This window comes from Terrapene carolina, unplaced genomic scaffold, assembly GCF_002925995.2.
Source record: "Terrapene carolina triunguis isolate 2854851 unplaced genomic scaffold, T_m_triunguis-2.0 Scaffold66, whole genome shotgun sequence".
NCBI classification, from domain to species: Eukaryota; Metazoa; Chordata; order Testudines; family Emydidae; genus Terrapene; species Terrapene triunguis.
This window is the reverse complement of record NW_020664417.1, coordinates 86,874,727-86,889,511: the sequence shown is the minus strand read 5'-3', so window position 1 is coordinate 86,889,511 and position 14,785 is coordinate 86,874,727. Positions and strand designations below refer to the sequence as shown.

At 43.6% G+C, this 14,785-nt stretch overlaps 1 protein-coding gene across 2 annotated transcripts in view; it reads right to left on the bottom strand.

Moving 5' to 3' along the window:
• The window catches only part of LETM1 (leucine zipper and EF-hand containing transmembrane protein 1), a 65,193-nt gene that overhangs the window by 28,259 nt on the left and 22,149 nt on the right, over window positions 1–14,785 (bottom strand). For both annotated transcript variants that reach the window (XM_026648079.1, XM_026648080.1), the window contains exons 4-5: window positions 12,406–12,549; window positions 10,010–10,147 (exon numbers count right to left, since the gene is read on the bottom strand). In XM_026648079.1, coding sequence (XP_026503864.1) covers window positions 10,010–10,147; window positions 12,406–12,549 — 282 coding nt within the window. The remainder of the gene's footprint in view (window positions 1–10,009; window positions 10,148–12,405; window positions 12,550–14,785) is intronic.

Here is a 14,785-nt window from a genome sequence, read left to right as displayed (position 1 = left end):
AAAAAAAAAAAAAAAAAAAAAAAAAAAAAAAAAAAAAAAAAAAAAGGGGAAGCAGTCTAGCCTTTTATTATTCTGATATCTGCACTGTATGATGTAAGGAAAGTGAATATGATATGAAGTTTGTCTCATATTGCAAATGATTAAATTGTAGTTGTGACAGCACACACACACACACACACACACACACACACACACACACACACACACACACACTGATACAGAAGGCAAACCTTGAAAAATTCTCTTACCCCTCATCACAGGGAAGTAAGAAAATATCCCTAGTGAATATGGGGACCTATGTCATCAATTTCTGAAGCTAACCATATTTTAAATTGCTACTAGCTTTTATGGTTGTAACGTTAACCTTCTCACTGTGAATCAATGCAGTGGTATTCTTCCTGTATCTGCAGACAAAATTCCAGTACCTCTGCTGCTGCTCATAAGTCTGCCAAGAAGCAGCAAAGAAATTAGGTAACTCAGTTTCATTATTCCTGTTCAGAATCTTGGGAGCACCAAGGAAACTGCCAAAAGTCATGCCAATTTCCTGCTACTCAAAAAAGCTATGGCCAGGAGCAGAGGAAGACTGGACTTATTTGCAAGGAAAAGAATTAAAAAAAAAACAAAAAAAAAAAACCAACCACACAGTTGTATGAGAAGAGAAGGTTACTCGCCATATGCAGTAACTGATGTTCTTCAAGATGTGGAGGTATATGTGCATGCTGCCATTTCTTTCAGGATTCTGTCCCTAGATCTTGCTTGGGTGCACCATGGTTCATAACCTCTGGGTAGTAGGTTTATGTTGAATTTGTAGATCCTTTAGCTGCCAGAAGAGAGGAGCTTTGCCTTTTTCCCTTGCCTTCCTCAACCAGAGCCTCTTGACTGCTGCAAGGGTGACAGTCTGATACTCTTTTCTTCTGTCAGAACATTCTGACTCTCATAAGATGGCATGAGGGGGCAGGAAGGAGAACAAAAAAAAAAAAAAAAACCAAGGCAGGAGGACAGAGCAGAAGGGCTACTTCTACTTTGAGTAGTGTCCCTATGAGTGCTCCACTGTAGGTGCAGCAGTGCCTCCTGCGCCTGGGATCGGAGATCTTCGGTAGCAGTGCCCATTGGACCACACATGTGCTCCTCCCAGTCTCGCACCGGGGGGGCATCGATATATAGCGCTGTCTGGCCCAACCGCCCTCAGTTCCTTCTTTATCACAGAGCTTACCTTTCAGCTCCAAAGCAGAGGGGAGGAGGGCAAGTAGTGGAGCACCAACAGGGACACACATCTCGAAGACATCAGTTACTGCACATGATGAGTAACCTCTTCTTTGAGTAGTATCCCTATGGACGCTCCACTGTAGGTAACTGTAGACCAGTGCCCCTACAAGGAAGGCTGGGGCTTCAGAGTGGCGTCCAATAACGGCATCTGAAACTGCAGCATGGGTAATTGCAGGTGGTCGCTTTGCAAATGTCAATGATCAGCCATTGTTGAGAAAGGCAATCGAGGTGGAGAGCGAGTGGAATACGCTCGAGTTCCAGGTGGAGGCAGGTGGTTGTGCAGTTGATAACAAAAGGTGTATGAACTGTGAGATCCATTTGAAAAGGCGTTGTTTGGATACAGCCACTCCCTTCAATTGTTTGGCAGTTGAGAGGAATAAGCATGGCGATCATCTGAAAATTTAATTCTATCAAGGTAAAAGGCTAATGCTCACCTAACGTCCAAGGTGTGTAGTGTCGCTTCATCTTGGTTGGTATGTGGCTTTGGGAAGAAGCAGGGAAGGTGGATAAGTTGGTTCAAATGGAAGGAGGAGAGCACCTTGGGTAGGAGTTTTGGGTGGATGCATAATGTGACCTTGTCCCTATGAAAAAATGTATACGGCGGGTATGCCATGAGAGCCCCTATTTCTCCTACTCCTCAGGCACAAATGCTACGAGAAATACTGTTTTCATGGAAAAATGAATGTAAGAGCACATTGCCATGGGCTCAAACGGTGGTCTGATGAGACAGCGCAAGGTGAGGTTGGGATCCTGTACATGAGGGTAAAAGTGCAAAAAGCCTTTAAGGACTCTCTTCATGAGCAGGTGGGTGAATACAGAATAACCATCTATTTTGGGCTGGAATGCTGGGATGGCAGCTAAGTGTGTACAAACGGAGCTTGTAGACAGTCTAGATCTTTAAAAGGTCAGGCCTCTAATCTAGAATGAGTAACAGGGTGTTCATTGCTGAGACATGATTGGCTGTGCACCAGGATCTGAATTTTTCCCATTTTTGGAAGTAAGTACGGCAAGTTATGTCACGTCTGCTATTTAAGAGAACCTCTTTTGCTGCCTCTCAACAGGTCATTTCTGAATCCCAGAACCAGGAAGAAGCCATGCCTTCAGATGAAGGAGACAGATTGGGCTGGATGATTCGGCCCGCATCCTGAGAAAGGAGGTACAGAATCAATTGCAGGGTGATCGGAGAACATACTGTCATTTATAGGAGGTAAGGATACCAAATTTGTCGTGGCCATGTTGGAACTACGAGGATGACTCTGGCTCATTCCACCTGTATTTTATGAAGTACCTTGAACAAGAAGTGGAAAGGTGTAGAATAGTGGAGCATCCCATATAATAAGAAAAGCATTTCCCAGAGACCCATGGCTAGACCCACTCATGAGAAGACTTGAGAGCATTTGGCGTTCTCTGCTGTGGCAAAAAGATATCTATGTGGGGAAATCCCTAGTGGCTGTATGTGTGCTGAAGGACTCATCTCTAGTTCCCACTCGTGGTCTTGTGAGAATCGTCCTCTAGGGAAGTCTGCCACGGTGTTCTGTTGTCCAGGAAGATGTGTGGCCAAAACGTTGATGTCATATTGAATATACCAGTTCCACTATTCCAGTGCTTCCCAGCATAGGGAGCGGGATCTTGTTCCGCCTTGTCTGTTGATGTAGAACATGCAAGCGATATTGTTGGTCATTACTTTTATGGTCTGATCAGGGGTAGGAAACGTTGGCACCCATTGCGAACCGTTCGCAGTTCTAAAAGGTTGATGTGCATGGAGGATTCTGCGGGGGACTACATTCCCTGCATTGTGTGGGTCTTAAGGCATGCTTCCCAACCACTTAGGGAGGCGTTGGTTGTTAGAATCAGGGACTGTGCTGGTTGGAGAAAAGGGACCCCATACAGACGTTTTGGGGTTGTGTCCACCAGTGTAGTGAGTCCTTGATCTTGATAGACATGGATAAGTTTGTGAAGACGGTTTCTGTGAGGTAGATACACTACACATAGTCACGCTTGCAGACAGTGTGTGCAAAACCTGGCGTGTTCTGTGAGCTGGAAGGCAGGCTCTGGCCTGTATCGCATCCAGATGTTCCCCAATAAACTCCAGATGTTGTACCAGTGAGTGTCGATTTTTGTATTTTTATTTGAAGGCCGATGTTCGAGAAAAGGTGCATCAACTTTTGTATGGCATGAACTGCATTGGGTTTGGAGGGAGCCTTGAGGAGACAGTAGTCTAAGTATGGGACTATCACGATGCCTTGTTTGCATAGGTAGGCTGCCGCTACCGCAAGGACTTTGGAGAATACTCGAGGGGTTGTAGAGAGTCCAAAAGGGTAGTACTCTGTATTGGTAACGATGGGTCCCCAGGATGAATCTGAGGAATCGTCTGTGAGCTGGGTATATAGTGCTGTGAAAAGATGCATCTTGGAGGTTGAGGACCGAGACCCAGTCCCCCTGTTCCAGAGGTGGGATAATGATTGATAGTGTGACCATCTTAAAGCGTTGCAGTTTGATAAACTTGTTGAGGTTTTGTAAGTCTAGATTGGTCTCCACCTGCCAGATTTCTTTTGGATCAGAAAATAGTGGGAATAAAAACCTTTCCCTCTATGTTGAGATGGAACCAGTTCTATGGCTCTCAGTTGCAGAAGGTGATTTATTTCTTCTCATAGAAGGTGTTTGTGAGTAGGGTCCCTGAAGAGAGACGTGAATAGGGCTGGGAGGGAGGTATAGGAATGAAATGGAGTATCCTTTGTTGATTATTTCCAGAACCCACTTGTCTGAAGTGGTTTGCCGCCATGATGGATAAAAGGGGGCTAAACAATCGCCAAACCGGCAAGTTGTTAAAGATGGTTGCGGCAACTGGAATGGGGGGAGGCTTCTTGGGGCCTCAGTCAAACCTTCAAAATTGTTGTTTAGATGAAGATGCGTGAGAAGTAGCCGCCTGAGGCAGCGTTTGTCTGCACTTTGGAGGGGATCTCTGTCGTTTTTGTTGTGTGCCATACGGACGGTGAGGAGTGAAAGGTGGAGGTCAGGATCTTGGGGTGTGCTGATATTTCCCCCATGTCTCATCGGCACTGCTGTATATGTGCTGAGAGAGCGGAGTCACTCTCGAGTCCTTTGGAGAATGTAGGGATTCATCAGCATGCTCAGCAAATAGTTTGGAACCCTCAAAGGGTAGATCCTCAACCATGGTCTGCACCTCTTTAGGGAATCCAGAGAGGTGAGGCCACGATTCTTGTCTCATTACCACGGCTGTTGCAATGGAGTGGGCAGCAGTGTCTGTGGAATCCAGGGAGGCTTGTAGCGCTATGTAGGTGAGAAGGTGTCCTTCAGACACGAGTGCCTAGAATTGCTCCTTCTTTTCATCTGATCTGGCAAATGTTAATAGAATTCCTGTATTTTAGAATATAGTAGAACCTTAAAGATACAAACACCAGAGTTACAAACTGACCGGTCAACTGGACACCATGTGAAACTGGAAATAACCAATCAGGCAGCAGCAGAGACCAAAAATATAAGAGCAAATACTGTACTGTGCCTGTATTGTATCTTAAAGGTAGGCACATCTGGGCTGCCTGTCCCCGCTGCACCCCCACACATGGAGTAGCCACTTACAGCTAAGAGATGAAGATGCTGGGGCTGCCAGCCCAAGGCAGCCAGAGCCAGCAGAGCAGGAGCAGCACTGGGGTCTGTGTCACTTTCACCCCACCCCAGCCGGGCATGGGACAAGCTTGCAAACTCAGTCCGAGCCAGGGAAAGAAGCTGCCTGCAAGGAAACTTCTGGAACTGAGGAGGGAGCTCAGCTGCTACTGAAGCCTGGCCTGGCGTGTCAGCTGCTGGATCTGGAGCCTGAACTGTGCTTTGTTCAGAGTTACGAACATTTCAGTGTTACGGACAACCTCCTTTCCAACGTGTCCGTAACTCTGAGGTTCTACTGCAGTTCATATGACTGTATTTGGCCGTAATTGGCATTATGGAACTGGAGTGTCGCAGAATAATATACTTTGCGACCAAACAAGTCTAGTCGCTTCCAGTCCCTGGGGTGGTATTGGTGTCCCTTCCGGTGTACTGCATTGATGACCAGGGAGTTTGGAGTAGGAGGGGAAAAAAGAAATTTTAAGTTCTTAGCGGGAACATAGTATTTTTTGTCAATTCACCTGCAGGCTGGGGGGATGGATGTTTGGGTCTGCCAGAGCACCTTGGCAGTGTCCAAGAGGGTCTCATTAATAGGGAGGACTATTTTTGTCCATGTGGAGGCGTGTAGGGTATCGAGCAGCTTGTGTTGTTGCTCTTTGACTTCTCCAGCAGGATCGAGAGAGAGATGCTGAGATTCTGAAGAATAGTTCTCGAAAGTGTCTGAAATTGTCTGCAGACATAGGAGGTGGTGGCCTGATGGCCTCATCGGGGAAGAGGAGGAGAAGTGGAGCTTCCTTCTGCTGTTCCTCCATCATTACTGAGTCCACATCAGGTGGCTGAGAGATGGATAAGGATGGCAATCGTGCATGTTTCTGGCTCTGCTCTAAGGCCGTTTGGGAAACTGTGCCCTGTACATTGGCCCTACTGGGACCCATGGGCTATGTGGAAGAACTGGCATGTGGGTTGCATCCATGGGCGTCCGTACCAGGATCCTGGTTCGGTTCTGGGTTCCAGATAACACAGACGAGCAGCCAATTGTCTGTGTGTGTGTTCTGGATATGTGGGTAGAACAGAGTACTCTTCGTTCTCTTCCTCTTCTTCCTTGCTGGGAACTGCACCACCCTTTCTCAGTGGTGAAGTGCAGGAGTGTTGTGACTCCAGGGAAGAACATGAGCTATAGGGAGCTCTCTACAGAAAAGCAGAGACTCAGGCATATCAAAGATGACCAGGTCCCTTGGATATCTGAACTGCTGTGGAGCAGGCAGAAGCATCATCAGCACTGGTGGTTGTTTGGAAAGTGAAGGAGCTATTGGTGCCGAGGGCAGAGTGCATTCCCTCGAGTGGCCAATAGATGGTATAGATGGCTTATTCGGTGCCAAGATCTTGCCCGGCGCCGAGGATTTGGTCAGTGCCGAAACAGTTGCCTGGGACAAAAACACCTGAAGTTGTCTTAGATGAGGCACTCGGTACCGTTTCGGAAACTCTTGCACTGTGCTGCTCAGTCCTGAGAGACAGGGTGTCTGCCTGTGGTGCTGCCCATTTAGGGTCCTTGGACTTCTCTTTAGCTCCAATACCAGAGGTACCCAGATGGTCATGGAAGCTAGGTCTCAGCCCGATGATGTTGAGGCTACTGTCCTTGCAAGGAATGGCTTCTCTGAGGTGGTTCCTCAGCAGGTGATGTAGTAGTCTGTTTCTTCCTGTTAAGAATGTTTTCCTGACTTGGATGGCTGCAGCAAGCAGGGGTCAGATGATGACTAAGCCAAGGGTGAGAGCCATGCCAGAAAGGTATCAGGGTGAGGGTCCGAAGCTGGTCATAGTGAATTCTCCATGAGGAGAATAATTAGTCTGAGTTCATAGTCCTTTTGGGCCCAGGTGGTCAAGCTGGTGCAGTGGGTACACTTCTATGCGATGTGGACCTCACTGAGGCAGTGGATGCACTGTGAGTGACTGTCACTCATGGGAAAGGCCTCTTGACAAGAGAGGCACTTCTTGTACCTGGGGGATCCCAGCATAGTCCCGAGGGGGAGAGCTCCCAATTGGGGAGGGCAGGAAACAGGGAAAGCATAAGGTAATGGGAAGGGCAGAGTAACTAGAAGATTTTATTTGAGGGGGGTTGGGGAGGAATTAACAGAAAACGACTAATCACTACTAATGTAAGGTAAGTTAAGGAGAGTCTCTAAAGGTTGAGGTAGAAGGGCTCTGCTCTGGATTCTGGCCCAGACCAAAGGCGGTTGGACCGGAAAGAATATATATAGATGTCACCCATGGAGTGAGAAAGGGAGGAGCACATGTGCAGCCCAATAAGCACTGCTACTGAAAAGCTCCGATCCTAGGTGCAGGAGGCGCTGCTGCAGCTACAGTGGAGCATCCATAGGGATACTACTCAAAGAAGTAGCAGTCCTTTTGCTCTGTCCTCCATTTTTTTCCCTTCCTGATCCCACACCCCGCCTTATGAGAGTCAGAATGCTCTGGCAGAAGAAAAGAGTATCAGACTTTCACCCTTGCAGCAGTCAAGGGGGCTCTGGTTGAGAAAGGCAAGGAAAAAAGGCAAAGCTCCTCTCTTCTTGCAGCTAAAGGATCTACAAATTTAACATAAACCTATTACCCAGAGGCTATGGACCATGGAGCACCCAAGCAAGGTCTAGGGTCAGAATCCCAGAAGAAATTGCTGCATGCACATATACCCCCAACCAAAGTTAGCATGACAGAGGAGCTGAAGTTTCTCAGAATGCAGCCCCTAGACTTCACTGGTGGGAGCTCCCCTCCACCCCATCTTTCACACCTACAGGTTTAGTCTTTCATTTTCAGCCAGGGCTCAAAACATTACTAGGTGAAAGGAGTGGATGAAATATCCTAGGCTACAGAGACCATTAGAACCAAAAGAATTTAAAAAAAAAAAAACCCTATACTTAACTTTTTGCATTTCTCTGAGACGGGATAATGGAAAAAAGTCAGTTTCACTTTTGTTTATATTCCATTTCTAGGCAGTCTCTTGCAGGTTGCAAACATTAAGGGGAATGTTAATTCAAGACAGTTCCCACCCCCTTTTTTTAAAATCACAGAAACATTTCTACTGACATTAGGTTTTGTAAAGCTTTAAATTTTAGGGCAAATTTGATCAGACAACGTCCCTTTAGTATGATGTGGCGTGTCAGAAACAAACCAAATAGTGCCAGACAATATATAGCATGTTTTATCCTTAAAAATGCAAGTTCCGTACCTCTGCTTCCCATCACAACCTGAGTGTTCCATTAGTACAGAGGTGTGTACATGAGCAAGATATTGTGTTATTAATTTTAATTGGAATACCAACCAGAAGAGAAAAGTATTTTTAAGTTTAAAATTTATAGAACTGATCTAAAATATCTTTGCTATGTGTTTCTCTTTTACTAGCACCTCATTAAATTACTTTAATAATGCTGCCCTTCCCCCCATTAATCCTCCTATAAATCAATAACGTACATGAAAATGATAAGATCTGTTAGATAAAAGTGCATGTGTTTCCTTAAATCACTGAGGCAGTGTGGTCTAGCATATAGAACTCGGGGATGGAAACCAGTAACTCCAGAGTTCTAATTGCAGCTCTGCACTCAATCTTTTGCAGGGACTTAACAAGTCACTTAACCTTTCCGAGTCTTGTATCCCCCCTGCACCCTGACATGCAAAGCAGGAATTCTTCCCTAACTCATGGGTGTTGCAAGGATAGTGCTTATACAGTAGTTTTATAGTGTAAAAGACTAAGTCGCTACTGCCTGGCACTGGTTAGGTGAGTGACTACTGACATCATTAGTTAAGGTACTCAGATGGCTCCATCAACGTAGTATTTGAGTGTCTCACAATCTCTAATGTATTTATCCTCACGGCACCCATGTGAAGTAAGGAAGTATCATTTTACCCATGGGGAATTGAGGCAGACAGATTTAATGCCTTATCCAAGGTCACAGAGGAAGTCTTGGTCAGAAGAGCAGGGAACTGAACTCCAATCTCTCAAGTCCCAGGCTTTACCACATTTACTGAATCAGCCTTCCTTTCCAGTGTGATGATTAAGTTATGTAATCACAGCTGTCTCTACTGTTGTTATCCCACTATCCTGCCTGTGATTTGTCTGTTTATTCATCCGTTGCATATTAACTAGATTGTGAACTCTTTGGGGCAGGGGCTGTTTTTGTGTTATTTGTTTGAAGAGTGCCAAACACAAAGGGGCCCTAATGCCTGCTTGGGGGTCTCTGAGCACTGCCAAAACAGAAATAAATAAATGCTGCATATATTAGTAAACCCAATGGCTCAGGCAGTGTAGAACCAGACCATTTGCTCTAAAAAAGAGTGTACTCTAAAGGCCAGTTCTTTTGTCTGTACAGTAATTACTATATCAGTTAGGGGTGTCATTTTTTACAACATTTCTACACCAGCAAGACCCCAAGTAGGCAGTTATGCTGGCAAAAAAATGCTTTTGCTAGCATAGCTTATTACATTCAGGGAACCAGCGTAAGCTATATTAGCAAAAGCACTTATGCCAGCATATAGCTATACTGGCAAACCTTTTCTAGCCTAGACTACAACTAAATAGGCTGGCAAAAGCCAGTAAGTCTGCACTGATTTCTCTGCTACCTCAAACTTTAAAAGTTTATCTGGCTACAATTACGTAATTTCTAGCCAGTTGACTAGAACAGAATTTACATTTTTCTCTCACTTTTCATACTCCATGTCCCAGTGCTAGCCACTGTGTATAGTAAAATGGAAGCTACTACGCATTCAACATTAGAATCAGCTTCATTAACACAGGAAATAAACGATAAGGTAGAGGAGATATGTTGTTTTTGAGAATTAAAACGGAAATGCATTGGATAAAGTGAAAGTGCCACCTGGAATACCAGAGTGAGATCTCAGCACAATAAATAGTAATTGAAAGAGCAAAACTTCTGCGCACCTTTTGTTCAGCATACGTCACACACTATTCACTTAAGCCCAACATAATGAGTAAAGATAGGTGACCATGGTATAGGTAGCAACAGATTATGCCACAAGCTTAGTTTTCTTCTTCACCACTGTCTATTGCTTAGTAAGATAAAAATATCAAGCTATTTACTTTTTATGTGAACAGAGTACAAGGTTATATTTTTACCTTTTGAAAGAAGATAGAAAAATCTTTAGTAACATTTCCTTTGGCTGCTTTATTTTTTAAGGCTATCTCCTCAATAGTGTCTTGAAGAAATTTTGCCACTTCAAGTTTCACTCTCAATTCTTTCTTCAATCTCTCCTCCTATAAAAAACAAGAGCATGTTTGCTTTAAGATGTCCTTTCCAGAATTATGCCCACCAAGATTCCCTTCCCCCCACTTGTAAACCTTTCTCTGGATGAGGCTCCATAGGTTTTTCCAATACCAGAGTATGTTAGATGTCATTACACCACAGCATTTGATCAGTTGCCATTTATTTTCCATCTATAACCTGTTTAGGAAGGACTGACTAGACAAAAAGGGGGGGGGGGGGAAAAGAGTGGAACTCTGTCAAAAATGGCATTACCTGTTTCTGAGTCACTAACTAGGAAGTACATTATCTTGAATGTTATGGATCGATGGTCTAACAGATAATCACAAGATGGAGTACTAGTTGATGTCTGCCACAGACCACCAAATTACGGTAGCGAACAGGATGACCAGCTCCTTAAGCATTTATGTTATCCAGGGGCTCTTCAATCTGAGTAACAAACTGGATGTCTCACGCTGCCAATACTAAAATGTTCTTGAAATTTCTAAAAGTTATAGATGACTCAAACAGGGTTGCATCCAACACCGTGGAATTTGAATTTTATATTAGATCTCATCTTGACAGATAAAGAGGAATTGATCACAGAACTAAAAGTTAGTAGTTGCTTAGGCAAAAGTGCTCCTGACTTGATTATTCTGTTTGCACATAACAAATGTAAAGAACCAACCAGTAAAATGTATACTTGGCACTTTCAAAGCAACAATTTCACAAAGCTGAAAATTATGAGTCAGATCAACTGGGAGAAAATTTTAACAAAAAAAATGTGAATGATAATTGGAATTTCAGAACTTTTTACTAGAAGCCCCAAAGGCTGCAATCTCCCAACTGAGAAAGAAGGCTACAATGATTAAAAAACCCAGCATAGCTAAGTGGGAAAGTACAATATACAGATATAAAAATAAAACAAATGGAATAAAGGAAAAGTTCATATCAATCAATATAAATGAGAAGCTAAAAAATTTAGGAAATAGATAAGGGAAGCAAAAGACCACAAATAAATCTATGACTAACAGAGTTAAGGACAACTGGGGGGGGGAGGGGGGGGGGGTTTTGTTTATTTTTAAGTGTATCAAAAAAAAAAAAAAAAATGAACCCTAACAACAGTATTGGTTCATTACTAAATGAAAGTGGTAGATTTTCCAATAATGATGCAGAAAAGGCAGAAGTGATTAATAAATATTTCTGTTCTGTAGTTGGGAAAAAGCCAGATAATAGAGGGGGGAGGGCTAGCTCAGTGGTTTGAGCATTGGCCTGCTAAATCCAGGGTTGTGAGTTCAATCCTTGGGGGCCACTTAGGGATTGGGGGCAAAAATCAGTACTTGGTCCTGCTAGTGAAGGCAGGGGGCTGGACTCGATGACCTTTCAAGGTCCCTTCCAGTTCTATGAGATAGGTATATCTCCATGTGTGTTTTTTTTTTTTTTTTTTATTCTTTTTTTGAAAATAAATTTTTTTCTTTTCAATATTAATAGGGGGGGGGGGGGATGTTAAACAGAAGCTACTAAAAAGTGTTTTTAAATAAACAGGTCCATAAAACTTGCATCCAAGTATTTTAAAAGAGCTAGCCAAGGAGCACTCTGGACCATTAAAGTTGATGTTTAACAAATCTTGGAAAACTGGGGAAGTTCCAGAGAACTTAAAAAAAAAAAAAAAAAAAAAAAAAGGATTGATTCACATCTTTCCTTCAGCATCCTGGAGGTATGCAGAAGAGCAGGTGGCCTTTAACTATGAAATTCAATACAGCTGAAGGCTGCATTTTCTTACAAGTTCAATTTTAATTTTGATTTCCTGGCTCTTTAATGGATAGTTATTAAAAAAACAACATAAGAATTTTCACCCTTATATTACTGGTATTTACTCTCAAGCTTACCTACATCTTTAAATGATGTTTGTCTGGGAATACAATTTTATCAACTTCTGACATCATAAAAAGTTTTGTAAATTCCTAAAACCGAATCCAATGTCTAAGGCACTGAGCACACTTTCACTAGAACTATGCTAGAACTTTTAAAATATGATTCTGGCTAGGAGGATGCTAACAATATCCCAGCTAGGTTAAATAGGAATAAACTATTAAAACTGTTTTGTTAAACAGTTAGCAATTTGTAACCCAGGAAAACGTTAGCACCCTGCTATCAAGAAACAAAACATGGCTTTCGCTTATGAAGTTTCAACAAGGAGCAAGTTAAAATTTCAAGTATAGTTTAGTTCTTGTTACATATTTGACTGATTCCAAATCTATGCTGTGGTTACCTTCTTAGATTTTGTCTCAAATGTTGAAGGAAGCATGCCAGGGAACAGCTTAAGGGCTACTGGAAGCAGAAACTCCATGAATGGAACAACAATGAAGACTAGAAAAGGAACCAGGCGAAAGAGATCAGCACATATCCGAAGGAACTAGAAGAGAAATGAGAGGCATTAATAGACAAGAATAAAATTTTACACGGCAACATTAAAAACAAAAGAATGCTTAATATAGACATCTATATTACAATTTAAACCATCAAATACATGTGTTCTATGAAAATATTTCAAATTCTCAGGAACTACAGATTATGACGAGTTGAATTGCTCCAAAGCACGGCCTGTGCAGGGCTCTAGCGATCTCCCCATAGAAATTAGGGTGACGCTGTAACAGACAGAATGGGGGCAAGGCAAATGCTCTGGCCCCAACAGCAGAAGGTGTGAGGGGCCCAGGAGGTGAGCAGATGTGAGATAGAGGAGGCAGGGACGGAGCTCTGACCACAGCACACACTCACCCAAACAGAGCGGCTGGCACCCAGCCCTCAGGCTCCAGCTCTGCTCTCCGATCACACAGCAGTGGGCTGCAATATATGGCAATAGGCCGCCTGGCATTCTGGGAATTGTAGTCCCCAGCTTGCTCAGACGGAGGAGGTAAACTACAACTCCCAGAAAGGAACACAACTGTTTGCTACTGCATAAGTGAATGAATTGCCTTTCTGAAAGAGGTGGTGTTGTACTTTAACTAGTGAGCGGCAACAGCGAGCACTGTGAGGAGCGTAGTGATTGCCACCATCTATCCTGACTGTGTCTGTGTGTGTTAGAGCTGCGGCGGCTGCGCAGGTGTGTTTGAGTTCCCCACTTGGAGGGCAGCACTACACACAAGGGCCCAGGATTGTAGCTCCTTGCCCGGAGCGAGGATGGAGATATGGCGGGGCAGGAGCTCTCTGGAGAGTGGGGGGGGGGGGGGGGGGTGTTGTGTGTGATACACGGTGACCTGTGGAGCTGGTTGTAGAGCCCTGCAAATCCGCCAATATCCACTTTATATCCACGGATGCAGATATTTGCAGACCATTTTTGCGGATCACGGAACGGATACAGACACAAAATTTTTTATCTGAGCAGGGTTCTAACTATGCGAAATAACTGGTACCATGAGACCAACCAACTTGACCTAGCTGCCAGTCCAACATTACCCTTTCTGATATCTGGCAACAAGCCTTATGGTGCAAGACACACCACAACCACTCCAGTTTAAAGCTGTGTCTATTCCACTAGTCTACTGTCTTAGTTCAAGGCACTCTGTTTGAACGATTCCTTTAAAAACAACCTCAGTGTCACCTCCAGATAGCATACTAGGTCCAAGAACAAGCTTCAAACAGCCAATGCCTATCTTGTGACAGATCCAACAGTACGGCACCTGTGCGCAAAGCTCAAATGCTCCAGACACAGGGTCATCAGATGTGTTGCAAATAAGTGGGTCTTCATGACTCTCCTTGCTCAATGGACATGCTCAATGCCCTTCTGTCAGCTGCTGAACGGTTAAGACATTTAGACTAACGTGCTTGACTTAATATCTAAATAAATGCAATCACAATAAAAGGTTTCTTTTTTCTGCAAGCTACCGCACCCTTGAGTTCAGTGCCAGTGTTCCTACAATACTGAAAACTGGTGAAAGTATTTCCAAAGCACATCATGAGCCTCACTGTGTCTCAATAGGATTGTTAAATATCTCACTTAAACCCTATAAAGCACCTGAACACAGGAGCTGGTGATTGCTGGTCCTCAAAGCAGCTTAAACTTCCCTTTTTATTCATTTCTGTTTCTGCTCCCGCTCCTCCACTTACATGTGTGATTTACTGGAGACTGAGTAACCAAGAACAAATGAAGTCGTTTTTCCTCACCTCATAATAATTGTGATATATATTTAATTTCATTGTAATGTGCACAACTGTTCTAAACAAATCACAGTTTTTCTGGAGTGGAAGGAAATGAAGTGTAATCCTCCAAATCAGGCAGATGCCTTCATGCCCGAATCTTGAACTACCTGAAAAGAGTATGTCCCCCCAACTTATTACTTACAGAGCATTACGTAGTATACATACACCAAAGTCCTTTGTGCACTAGCTGCATACTTGTTAATTTAAATTACATTAGGGAGTGAAAGCTTTTGCTTTGGCCCTTATGTTGATAGGCTTGTACCTGTATTATCATGTAAGCCAAGGGTAGTCAGTAGGCGGGCCGCGGGCCAAATCCGGACCACCAGGATCCGCAAAATCTTTGTATTTACTTATTGTTTCTGCAGTGTGAAAAATGTTTCTCTGGACTTTGGAACTTAACTATACCTTGAACAAGAAATATATACCTTGATCAAAAATAATTGACTACCCCT